General features: G+C 44.6%; 4 protein-coding genes; 2 read left to right on the top strand and 2 right to left on the bottom strand.

The window, feature by feature from the left end:
• Positions 1–5,661: 5,661 nt before the first annotated feature.
• Positions 5,662–6,729, top strand: GSTUM_00012026001 (uncharacterized protein; the record flags this gene model as incomplete). XM_002842293.2 has 1 exon in its annotated part: positions 5,662–6,729. The coding sequence occupies one exon, from the start codon at positions 5,662–5,664 to the stop codon at positions 5,893–5,895; it is 234 nt and encodes a 77-aa protein (XP_002842339.1). The 3' UTR covers positions 5,896–6,729.
• A 1,738-nt stretch (positions 6,730–8,467) lies between these two features.
• On the bottom strand, positions 8,468–9,721 carry GSTUM_00012025001 (uncharacterized protein; the record flags this gene model as incomplete). XM_002842292.2 has 2 exons in its annotated part: positions 8,468–8,918; positions 8,997–9,721. The coding sequence occupies one exon, from the start codon at positions 9,719–9,721 to the stop codon at positions 9,215–9,217; it is 507 nt and encodes a 168-aa protein (XP_002842338.1). The 3' UTR covers positions 8,468–8,918; positions 8,997–9,214.
• A 105-nt stretch (positions 9,722–9,826) lies between these two features.
• On the bottom strand, positions 9,827–10,661 carry GSTUM_00012024001 (uncharacterized protein; the record flags this gene model as incomplete). The annotated part of the gene is made up of 5 exons (XM_002842291.1): positions 9,827–9,845; positions 9,929–10,036; positions 10,125–10,138; positions 10,211–10,479; positions 10,544–10,661. 5 exons carry the CDS (start codon positions 10,659–10,661, stop codon positions 9,827–9,829), a joined length of 528 nt encoding a protein of 175 aa, XP_002842337.1.
• A 2,169-nt stretch (positions 10,662–12,830) lies between these two features.
• Positions 12,831–14,632, top strand: GSTUM_00012023001 (uncharacterized protein). XM_052355848.1 has 1 exon: positions 12,831–14,632. The coding sequence occupies exon 1, from the start codon at positions 13,613–13,615 to the stop codon at positions 13,901–13,903; it is 291 nt and encodes a 96-aa protein (XP_052211813.1). The 5' UTR covers positions 12,831–13,612; the 3' UTR covers positions 13,904–14,632.
• Positions 14,633–14,966: the final 334 nt, after the last annotated feature.

Below are 14,966 nucleotides of genomic sequence, written 5' to 3'. Positions count from 1 at the left end.
CCTCCACTCCAATCTACCTGGTCACGATCCGATTTATGACACTCTAGTATATATCGAGAAGACTTAGGCTAGAATCTTTAGTATAAACAGAGATTGTCTACGAAGGCTCGATAATGTTCTTTTCATTTATGACTACTGAGAACTCACTTGAATGAACAATAAAACGATTGTAATAATGATTAGTTGGTGTTAGGTATACTGAGAACCAAGACCTAGGAAGTACACTAAGTAGTGTAACCCCACTCGGAATTTGAATTCCTTGTCTCCAATACCCTCCTGTGGTCCCCTTACAGGGCCCAGACATTATCATACATATCTATCTCAGTTAGCTCAATTAGAATATCACATGATTCATCTCTGAAAGTTACATATTCAACTCCTGTTGTTGTCAAAGTTAGTTCTAGTATTGACTGATTTTCTACCAATGCTACTTGCAAGTACAAGACTTCCTGAATGACAACTAAGGACCTCTGACCAAAGGGTTAAGATTCTATCCAATAGAAATACTACTCCTCTACACAAGAAAAGTCACAGGATAGAAATCTGTAGGTTGGATCAGGAGATATTGAGCTTCAAAGTGGGCGATCTAAGAAGGTTGTATACACAACTTCACAGAATTGCCAACTGAGGGATTATCTGCTAATCTGGTAGAATGACTACCTACAGATTAGAGGAAGTTATCCAAAAGATCTCTGTCAGGTAGATCTAGAGTTATAAAGGTTTAAAGTGGGCAACTGAGGAAGGTTGAATTTACGACTACCTCTGCAGATACAACCCGAAGATGAAACTAATCATTTTATTAATAAAAGAGACAATTAGGGCCAACTCAGTCTGACTTGAGAACTAGACCACCTTCTAATGACTCTGAAGATTGGATAATTACTACTGAGAATAGTATGGCTCCTAATTAGTAAAATAGTAATTACCGAAGAAGGTGTGGTAGTTTTCAGTATCTCCAGGTATTTGCATCTTCGAAGAAAACCCGACGTTGTGAGTTATAACTAGAGAAGTACATAGTTTGTATAATATATAGATGTAGTCTGCAAACACTCAGATGCAGAATATAAATATTGAAGTTCCTCCTAAAGCTTTTAGATATTATCAAGCAACAGAGAACAGACTTTAATAATATAATATTGTTCTTACAATTCTATTCTACTTTACCTACTCTTAGTAGTCATTAATGAAATGAGAATATTTTGAGCCTTCCTAGACAATCTCTATCTACTAAAATGAATCTTCGTTGGCTTAGAAAATTCTGAATCTATACAGGTTGCCTCTACCTAACAGTTGGTAGAACAATTTAATATTATTAAAATCTCTTCTCCATTGCTTGATAATTTTTGTAAAGCTCAGGAGATATTTTGATATTTATATTCTACATCTGAGTAGTCGTAGACTACTTCTAACTATTATATAACTAAGTACCTTTTTTCTATCCATACGAAATGGTCCATGGTCCTAACAAGTATGAACACTGTTTGACCCTGAATTCTTTCATATCATCTTTGTACTCTTTGATAATAAAATCTTTACTATCAGACAATGTGGCTCTAACTCCCAACCAACTGTCTCCAATTTATAGAGTTGAATAAATACCTTTCTGAAACCTGTTAGGTATACTGGAGTGTACAGACCCTCAATTATTAGAGTTGCCAATACCCCCTTCCAGCCTCTGTATAAGGTCTACACATTCTTAGTATGATTTCAAAGAGTTATGTCCTATGACTATAATGTTATTTCAATGAAGTCCACATCATAATACCATATATGTTACTGTCATCTGCCAGACCAGAAGCTGTTGGCAGGATCATTGAGAGGGGACCTCTGGGTACCTCTGAGAAGTAGAATGGAGAATATCTATTGCAGGTACATTGAGCTACTAGACTTCAAAGATTGGCATCATAATTATAAGTTACAGGTAATGGGACATTTTCATCACAATAATCCACAACCACTCATACAGTTCTCCAGATGCCATTGGAGATAAAAGTGATACCAATACATATCTAAAGGCCACTGTATGTTAGTTGGTTTTAGAAACAGGATATCTCTAGGTGATTCTCTTGGAGGTAAGATGGACTGAGGGGAAGCTACTCAGACTCAGAAGACCTAATAGGTGATAGACATATAGCGTTAGCATACTGTCTACTAAGCCTGCAACATACACAAGTGCTCAACACATAAGTTGGCTAGTTTATCCATTCAGAAAAGACTAATAAAATGATAGTCAAGTAGACAGAAGTTTCAGAAAGAAATCTATTTGACTCTATAAATTCGAGACTGTCGATTGGAAGATAAAAGCATATCTTCTAGTGGTCAAGAGCATGAAAATAGTGTAAAAGAATTTACAGTCAAATGGTGTTCGCACTTGTTAAGACTGAGGCTTGTTGCGTACAAATTTAAGAAAGATACCTAGTTGTATAGTAGTTAGAAGTAGTCCACAAATACTCAGACATGAAATATAAATATTAAAGTACCTCCTAAGCTTTACAGATATTATCATGCAACAGTGAAGATATTTTAACAATATAAAATTATTCTACCAATGAATCTTCATTAAGATATCATTATTGTTTTCTTAATTAAGTTTTTAGTAGTCATAAATGAAAAGAATACTACCAAGCCTTCTTAGACAATCTCTATCTATACCAAAGATTTCAGCCTAAGTCTTCTTGACACATACTAGAACTGGCTTCCACCTAACAATTAAATGAGTTATGAAATTTCTTTTTTAAGCTATTGTTAAGTATTTGAGGAATTTTCAAGAGATTTCCAGATACTGGTCGATTAAGGTTGAAAATTTAATATTAATAAGAATTCTACTGAAATAGTAGAAAATCTGAGGGAAAGATAAAGTAATTATCATACACAATTTATAGTATATTTAGAGAAGCTTCTTATTAGACTTGAGAAATCATCTTTCTAAGGAATTATAAAAACATTAGACATAATAGATTATATCTAAGAAATATATAAATAATATTCCATTTAAAGAAAATAATTATTCAATAGTACTACATAGTAGCAAATGGTAAAACAAAATAAAATCTAAAACAGAGGACTTAAAGTGACAAAATAATACTAACTAAACAAGTAATGGAATTCAAACAAAATAAATCAAGTAATTGCTCCTCAGTTACTAATTTGATAGTAACAGCAGTACAAGGTAGTACCCAAATAAGTAAAACATAAGAAAGGTACAAATAAGGAAATAAAGAAAAATTATTACCAACTAGGCAAGCCTGAATACTAGTATAAAGAAAAACATATGTACTATCATACATGGTAAAGTTCTAAGTAGGTGAGAACTAACATCAGGCTAGTTATAGTAGTAGGAAATAACAGGATTCCATTTTACCCTTGTACATATCCTGTTCCAACCCTGCCCCTAATATTCAGGTACTTCTTACTATTGTTGATATAATACTTGTATGGCTACTCATATTACAAGTGGTATAAGTGCCCTCAATAATGCCCTTCGCCTTTACGCCATAATTCAGATTGAACGCGATGAGCCCTGATCCTCCACCCGAATCAATTCACGGACTTAAGGGAAAGAAACAAAAAGCATTAACAAATCGTTCTCATGCTTTCCATTTCTCCACTCCTCTATATCGATGTTTCACTTTCTTTTTTTTCTTCTTTTTTTTTCTGACCAGATTTGCTGGCTGGACCCAGAGGTTCTGTAGTTTTCAGGTATGGCTCGCTCAAAGCGAAGGGGTTAAGTCGGTTCGAAAACATCGATTGCCTTATGATATTATCGAATGGACCGATCATTTATCATACACTAACAGCCCTTCCCAGCCCTGCCCCCAGGGGACTTGTAACCGAACAGTCTCACCGTGCCAGGGCTATAATACTTCAGGCGGTCCCCGAAGTATGGCACCATCGAATCAGATGTCACTAGTAATTGACCCAATAGATACTCAGTATAAGGGATTATGCAAAAGAGGGAGTGGAGTAGATAAAAAATGGCTTGATGTAATGAGGAACCCAAACCGGCAGAGAAACCAGGTACCAGGGGTATCATACCGGACCAGCACTTGTCCTCTGGATCCCCATGCTCAAAGATACAGGTGTCGTAAGCAGAAAATAGTGTAACTCTCGTTGTATGATACCAGTAGTCAAATTTCGAACGCCAAGAAGCTACGAAGTCTGAAACAACACCTCCACTTCTCTATTTTCTCTTTGCCCCCATTCTCTAGCCATTATTACAAACCTACCTAGACTATCATTGACCTTGCCCTGACTATTGCCAAATTATCCAAAGATTGATTCTTCTGCGGGTCTCTAAGCGGTATTCCAAAAGCCAGGTGAGCCCGCTTCTTCATCGGCTAACAATGTTACGGTATCCGTAGGAAATAGGAAAATATTTGCTATCACCCTGGCCACGTTAATGCAACGCGGAGGGCCGATTCAACAAGAAGCATCTAATTTTCCTCAAGGGAAATTACCACTCTGATAGCATCATATATTCCTGCTCGAGGCAAAGAGAACCCTGGCTTATGGTAGTTGACAGGCTTATACCAACACCAGGATACAATTTGGACCGGAGATTTATACCGAATGGGTTTTCGTAATAGCGATCCCAGCCCAGTGTCTGACAACTCATAGGACACCCAGTGCCCCGAACCAAAGGGGGGGGCAAGGCCCACTCCAAATCCAAACCCACGGTTACGCACATATATGCGATTCCAAATTTAAGTGCAAACTGCCTCAAAGTGCGAAGCTCAACGGACCCACATTACCCCATCGCTCACGCCACACACCGTACCGGTGAGCCCTCCGCACAAGCGCCAACACAATTGTAACAATGATATCTTTGACGGTCAGGGTAGTCGTTTGGTACAGGGGTGTGAACCCACAAAAGCGCCTTAAATCTTTTATGCATGGTAGAGGAGTGGCCCTCGCCCAACACGCTACGAACCATTTTCGGAATCTCTGCCTTGGTCCCACCACTCTGGTTCATATATAGGCCTACAGGGTAACGCGGAGTCGCCCGGGTGCTAAGGTTGGGAAGTTCAATGCGGGCTATGATTGGCCAAATAAGGCAACACAAGATCGTCGATGTGTTTCTCGAACGTTTCTTTTGTTCTTCTGAGGTTTACCAAGACAAGCCCTGGGCATGCGGCATCCCGTTGGGAGCCCCAAGCGCCCGACCCGTTTCCGTTGGATAAATGCCAACATACGGCATGAGAGTCTTTTCAAACACATCGCCGAGAACTCAATGGGCCACATGACACCCCCCCTCAATGGTCGGAGGACACAAATCTGAAATACCACAGGGTGTAAATTTCCTACGGCTGTCAGGGCCAGTCGACAGCAAGTTGGCCGTGAGCTCTTTTTTTTTTTGCCAGTTGTCTGCAGGCAGCTCAAGCCCTGATCGCCACCTTCATATCTTATCACTCGAGCTTCGTATGCGTTGCAGCCAGGGTCTTGACCTTATATACTAATCAAAAATAACTTTCTGGGCGACAATCGCGCAAGAATGCACGTACGAGTACTCGTAGAGGCGGCTTGTGTTACTTCTGCTCATTGGTCGCGCGAGTAATCAATGCTTCATTCCTGAGGTCAGGCATAGTATGGTGAGCAGCTGACAAAAAAATAACGCATCCAGGACGCATCACTCAGGCCTCGGAGACATGCGAGACACAGCTGATGACTTTCACGCGATACTCATACCTAATCACTCGCGATGCACCATTGTGTGTCGCTTTGGCCCCTAAAAACCCTAGAAACAGCATAGCACCCCCTGTCCGTGCAGCCAAAAGCAAAAAAAGAGCGATCGAGCACTCGCACTTAAAACATTCCAATTTCCCTCGAATGTACTCGTACTCCAGAGTACTCGGTACAAGTACAACACTCGAGCACAGCAGGGCAATGGGACCTTAACAGCTCTAGCCTCTGGCCTGTTTTCTGAAACATGACTCTTCACAGCTCCGATACTTATCATGGTCACTGGCCTCCGCGTGGTGGTAACACTGATTGACTTTCGCAAGAGATCAAAGCCAAACAGCCCGATGTCTGGGGGAAAAGCTCCGAAAGTTGATGCATTAATTCTTTTTCCTAAGCGGCCGGAGGATCCGTGGGCAACGCACGGGCTCCTTTGCTCCATGTTTATCGTCGCATCAATGTGACGGGTGTGAATTCCGGTTTTCCCGTACGAGTAGTATTTCTTGTCAATAGGCTGGGAAGCTGGTTGGACGATAGCCGAATAAATGGCGGGAGGATCATAGCAAGAACAGCAGATGATTGGGGGGACTAATGGTGGAAAGATCACCACCGGCGACACTGCATCGGGGGTCGTCGAAAAACAAAAATTATGACCTGGGACTTGTGCCAGTATGAGTACACGAGACACCAAACCGGTAGCTACGATGCTCGAGCGGCACTTCACACAAAACACGAGGAATGATTCTGAAAACTGCTAGGGCGGACGAAATTAGCTGCTCACAGGCGAACCACATTTGCCCAACGTACCTTAACCTCGGGAGCCTTCCAACTGGGACCCCGAAACTTCCGGGCTTTAATGGATCTTAAAGATCACAGAAGTGGTGATTATCGCAACCCCCAAAAAGTCTTGACAACCCGAACGAAATTGAAGGGGAAAAGCATGCTATGGCCGAGGCTAATGTATCAGTAGTTATTCACTGACTAAGTAAAAAGGAAAAAAAAAGCATCACATAGAGTAAAGCTCTGTTTGAAAGACGATTTTAGATTCCAAAACCCAACGGCTTATCAAGAAAGCCAACAAAAAACCCAGAAATCTTCACTAGATCAGGTTAAAACAAACTCGGGTGTATGCCTAAGACATGAGGACTCTTTCTTTTTTTCGTCGCTTAGAATGTTGAGAGTTTTTAAAGTCACAATATTATCCTCATCTTTGAGCTTAGATCGCTGAGGTTTGCAAGGTGCCCCGCCGGAACCCAAGGTGCCGTGCGATGCGGTAGAGATTCGGTGCGCCCACCAAAAAAAAAAGTCATCAAACCACCAGCCCACCTTGTTGATCGAGGTTGCTGCTATCTCTTGTGACAGAGGCCAGGATCACTTTCGCGCGCGAAGCGAGCAATACTAGTGGAACCCCCCCGGTGAGCAATGTCCGCTTTTAGAAAAGACTGATTTATTAACACGTATCACTACTGAACAATGAGGATATCATATCTGGGGAGGAGGGCATCGGAAGGTTCAAGAATCAAATGGGTGACCGTTGGGTGCAAGAACGATCGTTGTAGCAGCGCGATCCAATCTCCGAAGAGCAAAAAAAGCAACTCTTGGTCTCCTTGGATCTGAGCTGAGAGCTTCGCAGCAACTGCAGCCCTTCACCAATCGCGGATTCGTGCTACCTTCGGGGCTCAGATGTCAACTGGGCATCGTCGGCGGAATTTCCTCACTCGGGGTGAACCTCCTGCTCTTCGGAATGTGCTGGTTGCTGCTGGAGCATAGTATCGCCAGGAACCTTGGAGGCGGTTGCAGGATAAAACCAGTTGGAGGCAGAACTAGGGCACGGTACGATACGAGCACCATGAATCAAAGGGGAAAAAGTCTAGAGCTCTTTTGGTATTTTTGGCCCAACCGAGCTCTGGCGGCCTTCCGTGTGTATAGATGTACCGTACAGTCCGATACTCTTACAAGCACACTGAAATATGGTATGATACTCTGACACCCAGCATTCTTTCGGAATGACCATCTGACTTGGGAGGAACGAACAACGCATACATCGGTTCTGCTTTCAGGTGAGGGGGAGACAGCTTCCTTTTTCTTTTCTTTTTCTTTTCTTTGCAGAAGCAATAAACAGCAAGACCCCGAAGGTGAATACTTTTTCCGAGTGTCGTGGTTTAATATTAGGTATCTGAGGCCTTCTACGATAACCATTGACTAATAATTTATTTATGGACGAGTAGTAGTGAGTAAAATATTAGACTCACGGTACCGGTACGAGTACAGTACAGTACAGCGCAGACGGCGCATTCCCAAAACGTACCGAATAAATATTGCTCTCCTCTTGCAACATAACCACCATTTATTACTGGAATGATCCGCATGCAGCGAAAAAACTCGGATAAGGCTGAAATGGCCCCAAAATAATGGCTGCGCAGAAGAGGAAATGGGTTTTATGTTGTTCCTGCGCATGCAGATGCCCCCCCAACATCTGGGAGACTCACGGTGGTGGGTTAGTGGTCCCAATCGAACCTTGCAAGCAGAAACGCAGCGGGTAGCGATCCATGCAAGAAGGATGCAAGATCCATTTCCACCATTATAATTTCGACCGTTTCAAGTTTGTCTGGGTTTTGGGGCTATTCGCCTGGTTTACCATAGCACCGGTGGCGAGATCCCCTTGGATAAAAAAGAAAATAATCTTGAGCGAGGGGGGGAAGGAGGTAGCAAATTTAGCCCTCTGGTCTGAATGGCTGACCCTATAATTTGGGAGTACTGATACCGTGCCGGTAGGCCAACGGAAATACCCAAGAAATGTCAACCGTTGTTCCTGGGATATCTATCGATCCATCTTACTGCTCCGGTACAAGTACGATATTCACGTTGCTCCACCGGTAGTCCCACGAATAACAATTGTACGTCTCAAAAAACAAAAAAAATGATATTCCAGATATCTGCGGTACAACAACGGCAACAACCAATCTGTGGAAAGGTGGATGGGGATGGAAGCGGAGAGTGAGAAAGGGTCGTATGCAGTCCATCATAATGCATGGCCTTGGGGGGAAACCGGGATCCCCTGGTGGGGGAAAAAATAAGATACTTCCAAGAGGATAGAACTAACCATAAGAACACAAAGGAAAGGAAAAGCTATCAAAACTAATGATAAAAAAGATAGGGCCTTCCCGATATCTAGTCCACCCTTTTCCATGCTCTAAACCAATGACCCATGTTCTCCGCAAGTGCGCCAGTTCCATGTAACTCTATATAACAATAATAATGACGAATCAGAATGAAGAAATATGAAAAAGGAATAGAAAAAAAAAGAAGTGGGCTCGAACCTGATGGAAAGGTATCACAGCAAGTAAAGGAAGGGGGTAAGGGAGGAGGGTGGGTAAGCAAAGAAGTGAGATATAATAATGATGATGCGCTGGCCTAAACAAATCGAGAAAACGACGGAGGGGAGGGGAAGGGAAGAAGAAAAGAAACCGGAAAGAAAAAAAAGGAAAAAAACATCCAAAACAAATATCCAAAACAAATATCCACCGTATGACAGAAGCTAGCAGAGAGGGTAGGTAGCTATTATAGCTTGTTTCGCACGGAGCAGGCATTTCCCAGAGCAGGATGGTCGCGGAACAAGCCCATCCTCATCCTCAGGAATAGTCGGGTTAGAAGAACCATGTGAAATGTCTTCATCCTCCTCGTCGTCTATTGGCGACGGTACCAGTATTAGTGATGAATGGTCCAGGGCAGTGCCACTGCTACGCTTCAAAACCCGCGAGCCCTGGTCATCCCCACCGAGTGCAATTTCAGCATCGGAAACCGAAATGAAATGTCCACAACAACCTCCGCCACTTGCAGCAAATCCACCAATCCCGCGTCCTCCACCTCCTCCGGTGATGTCTTTAATAATGTCTCCACCACTGTATAAGGGAGCGGCCATATTTCTCTGATCACAACCGTTGCACTTCACGTGTTGACATTCGGACCATGTACAGACGTTCTTCTCGGCTTGGACTGTCATCCAGCCATTGTCGCACTTGCAGCAGCGCCAGCGGTAGGGCATTGGAGTTCTTTCTTTTTACTGTTCGGATCTCCCTCTTTCTTTCTTTCTTTCTTTCCGGTGGCAGGAGGAGGGAGCTGACAGTCGTCAAGCGTCAAGCTTTGCAGTTTACTTGTAGGCTGCGGTACTAGACATCGGATGGTGATGTTAGTTGGGCTTCTAGATGAAAACCACTACTGGTGGTATGAACGCGGAACTAAGTTAACGTACCAATTGACTACCGGTAATTGACTAAACTCTGTTTTGGAAATTCTCTCCCACTTTTTTCTCCCTTCGAAATTCTCTTTTCGGAGGTTATATCTTTCTTTCTTGCGCGCACTAAGCAGAGGCGAAAGAAAAGAAAGGAAAAACCTGTCAGCTGCTCATTCTTATCGATAGAATTTATATAAATAGTTGGATGACGTACGATTCAGGGATTGCCTAGCTGGCAAGCAAATAAGCCCCCACTTCTTCTTTGGCCGGTGTAGGATATAGATGTTCGGGACAGGTAACAAAATGTGTTCTGAAGTTCAAAGCAACAACAAAGCTGGCTGAATATAATAACCGTAGTGTGTGCGAAGTATACTGGCTGACAGTACTGACCGGTATGAATGCAAAACTTGGAGGGGGGAGGTGACAAAAGGAAAACGAGGTGGGAGTAGTTCCCCGTTTTATATATTTTGCTGATTGTACTTTTTTTTTCCTTCCCTCATTTCTCTTCCCACTCCCACCCTCGTATCCCGTCCCACCACCACCACCGTGTCCGGGGGTGGGCCTTCCCACTCATTACTCCCCTCCCTCACTCACTCATCATCCATTCTAGGGTATCTTTTGAAACAGGCTTACTTTTTACTTTTTTTCCTACTCTACTTTTCCTTACTGCTTGATTGCAAGCTTGCTTGCTTGAGCAAGGTAGAGTTGTACTTTTTCCTGTCAAAAGGTCCTGGCTATTCCATCCGTCCATCCACTCTTTCCACCTCTTATCCCCATCCCCCTGTTCGTTATCCGATCCTGACCACCACCCCCCAAGGGAGAACAACCCGGAAGGAAGACAATGGATTAGAAATTGTTGCAGCCAATTGAGAGCTGTATGGGTTGATGACACTTCAACTAGATAGAGATGGAAATTCTACACTTCTAACGAAACAAGGCTGAGCAAAAAAAGAGAGAGAGAAGAGTGCCAAAAAGATAGGTGATTATTCCAAAATGACGGAATTACGCAGTACTATTGATACGTTGCTCTGTACTGTACTGTATCATACTAGGGTGCAGGCCAGGTTCTCCTGCCTACACCCTCCTTCCCCCCATTACCCACCGCCCGCTCACTCGCTCGCTCACCTGTTGGCATTCTCTTAGCCCACCGCCCGCACTTGTCCGTGGAGCAGGAGTCGCCCTACTGTACGGTACTGTACAGTACGTTGTTCTCCATGTGTGCCCGGCCGCAAAGGGAACAATAAATAATGTTTCTAGAAAATGGTACCTAATTTATTTCCCCCACCAACGTGTTTACTGCGAGGAAACGGCTAGCCTGTTTGCCCGTCCAGCGAGGCCAGCTAGTACTGAGCAGTTACTCGAGTACAGCCAGCCAGTCGGCCAGTCGGCCAAACGAATAGAGTTATCACGGATTCCGATGGCCCATCCTCTACCGTATTCTAACCCTCTAGACTCCACTAATGTTGCACTTTCTATTACTTCCTCCAACTCCACCACCACCACTACCTCCCCCCGGCTCCTCCTCCGTCTTTTCTCCTGTGCTCCTCCTGTCCTTTCCTCTGCACATGCTGCTACCGCAGCTACTCGAGCAGACTGCCCACCCCGCCATGACGAAGTCGTGCATGGTATGTGCGAAAGATCGAACGATAGCTACCGGTCTCTTACTTTTGGAACTGGTGCAAGTGGACTCAACCAATGCCCTGCTGTACTCGGGTATTACCTATGGCCAATTAGGGGAATTGCGTGCGCGAGAACAAAATTGGAGCTAGGGCAACAAATTTTCTTACATCAATCCGCATATAGAATGGAGAAATTGAGCAATAATGCAGTTCATTTTAAAATGGCCATTATTTCCTTTTCGTCGATTTACGGACTTTTTTTTTTTAGTAGCGGCGTTAGTTATGGTGGGGGGGGAGGGGGGTGGATGAGGTTTGGTTCTTTCTTTTTTTCTTTTTTTATTATTTTAAATGTTGGCGCTGGATGCGGTGCTGCGAGACGCAGGCTATTGGTCACGTTGTCAACTAGCGGTCAAAAGGAAAACTACCGTGGTGACAGGATATCATACAGATCATACAGTACGAGTACTTTACGTAGGAGAGCTTGGTACTCGAGTAGAGAGAGGTGTGCATTGTGTGCAGTCGCAGAGTGTTCCATCATACAGACCCTGAAGAGGGTGTGTCCCAACTATTTTTCCCTTTCCTCCCTGTACGGTATCATACTCGTACTCGAGCACCTTTCTGCTCCGTGACCTAACTCAGGTGCAGTGGGATACCGCGGCCGTTGTTGTTTCCCACTATACCAGTGCCCCCTTCCCCTTTTCCAAACGGATTGCTAACACCAAGGGAAACAGGGAAAAGATAAGGCCGAAAAATTCAGGCGTCTGCTCCCTCGCTAGGGCCTGTAATCCGAGCATGTACTGTACTCGTATAGTAGGAGTATTAACGGAGGGGAACGGTTTGAGAATGGAAAGGGGGAAGGAAAAACATCTCACATGATCTCTAAAATCCCACGGAACCGGTTCTGCAACCGAAGAGCCCATCGCCTGTCGTCGGTGGGGCATTTTCTCGAGGGGGTAACGGTACCTTAATCAAGACTTAATTGGCGGGTTAGACTATGGACAGGCTAATTTCTCTTACGAAGCTGCCTCCACTCGTACAGTGATACCTACCGGTGGCCGATAAGATGTATTATCGGAATGTCCAGAGCTTCCAAACGAAACGGTTGTCAGAAGAGCTTACCCGGGTATCATAGCTTTCTTCGTCTAACGTGTTACTGGATACTGCAAGTCCAAGCGTTGTAGCAGTTGGGTTCAGCTTCTCGTTCGACTGCTGTATGATACATCTTCCCATCCATCTCCTCCCCTCCCCCCCCTCGTCGACCGTGCTGGCAGTCTAGCAACTCGCCCAACCCAATCGATCCCGATCGTGATAATATCACTCCCCGCGCCCAGCAAGGTAGTTTGCTCAGCCCTTAATCTCAAACGATGAGGTAATTAAGGTTCTGCTTCCAGGACTTTAATAACAGTTTCGGCTGCCGTGGCGTGCCGCTCACAGACGCATTGGTGATCATCCCGCCACACACGTCCCCCAACCTCATCATCATACCCAACCAATACTCGTACTGCGTACCCTTTCGTCCAGTGTCTCACGAGCTGTCCATCTTCATCACTTTATCATACTTGTACATCAGAAAGTACTCGTACCCTACCGTACCGTACTCGTACGTTCCCCTCCCTCAATCAGTCGGAACACACGTGCCCGTCCGGGAGATCTACGGGAGTTCGGGATCGTCAGGGTTTCCTATACGAGTAGGCTTGCGCCCGCTGTGAAACTCGACGGCTCACTTTTATACCGCTTGTTTGACGCCATCATCATACCATACTATACCATACCGGTACTCGAGTACTTTCCACTTCCATTTCTCATTTTTTCTTTCTTTTATCCAGCAAACCGTTTTGTCTCGTCTCTTCGTGGTTATATCGATTCGGTCTTCGTTCTTAAGTTTATTCCAGTTCACGGGTACGTGAGTCGGCGTCCACATATTTCGCTCATGGGGTTCGACTTTCCCTTCTGGTACAAATATTGCACCATTTGCACTCCTCAGGTTCTATTGCAGTTACCCTATTGGCCCGATCCCTTGGCCCCACTCCCCTCTCTTTCTCCTCATTGATGCGGGGGAGGGGTGGAGGTGGAGGTGGAGAAAATGCCAATTATCGGGCATTTGTCCTATCTTTTCAAGGCTGGCGAACAATCTCCTGGCGGACAGACCCGACCGGGACCGAAAGAGGAAACGAACTCTAGGCGCGGGTACCCGCCTCCATCAGATTTGGGCTTGAAGAATATCGCTGATAAGTTTTCCAACCATGTGCATGGCTCGCCTTGTGCTCCTCGTGCACAGGTTCCTACGCAGTGCGCACTGGCCTTCACGAAAGAAAAAGGAAAAAGAAAAGAGAAAAGGTCCGCTCGAGCACGGGCGGGCTTCGCGGATGAATAACGCGAAGAACCCGACGCAGTACAGTATCAATCCCAAAGCCAACAGCAAGTGACCAGCTGATGGTGAGATTCACCAAATGGAAAAAAAAGAAAGAAAGAGGAGAAGGAAATAGTAAACCCATTGAATATGGTACTCTTATCACACTTCTTGCGCCCCGAAAGCTAGTTGTCGTGCGCCTGACCATTAGCACAAAATATAGTCTAGCACTGCATTGCGCTGTATCACGCTGCACTTGATGATATGATAGAAAGGAAGTGCGGATCAAAAGGGGAGAAAGTGCTAATCCTCCCTCCATCATCCATCCATCCACCCATCGGTACCTCTTCTGCCAAATATCTGGTGCATGCCACTGGTTAAGGCCCATCTTCCTTCCCGATACGAGAAGGAATTAGGGATGGGAGGAGAGGTACACTAAGCAACGCTATTGCCGCCGCTTCCTGGGAGCGAGAGATAGCGAATTGTAGGAAATTGGGAAATTTGGGTGGAGGGAAGAGATCACGGCCGAAGATGATTCCTTTGGAATATTTCCATCTGTCTCCCCCCTCGACTGGCCGATCAATTGTGCTTTGCGCAACTTCAGCCAGCGCAGAGGTATCACACCGCGAAGGGTTACAACTTGTGACTACTGACTCGTGCTTAGAGTGTTTCGGGGCGATGAGTGCTAGTGTGGTTGGCGTCCGGTGCCACACCAGTACTATATACCGGTGATATTAGGTTGAGCGCGGGGGGTGGTTAGAAGAATGATATAGTTATAGCACTTGCAGAAGGGTTGAATTGAGTTGAGTTTGAATTCAATTGGGTTGCAACTACTGTAAAATAGAGTACAAAGCCGGGGAACACAGGAATGTGCAAGTGAAGAACAAAAGCAAAGCGATGTAATGTAGATGAATGAATAACAAAAGTCTAGCTGATAAAACAACCTCCCCAAACACGCTCTGACAAAACAGTCTCTCAGGAAAATCGGGAACGGAATTTCGGAAAGCCTGAGACCGGCCGTCCATCAATCAATCAAGATCAAGTGGAGCACTGCATAGGGCATCCAAAGGGGGCGAATCAGGAGGAA

Source organism: Tuber melanosporum, assembly GCF_000151645.1.
Source record: "Tuber melanosporum whole genome shotgun sequence assembly, scaffold_94, strain Mel28".
NCBI lineage: Eukaryota > Fungi > Ascomycota > Pezizomycetes > Pezizales > Tuberaceae > Tuber > Tuber melanosporum.
This window is presented reverse-complemented; position numbering and strand designations above follow the sequence as displayed.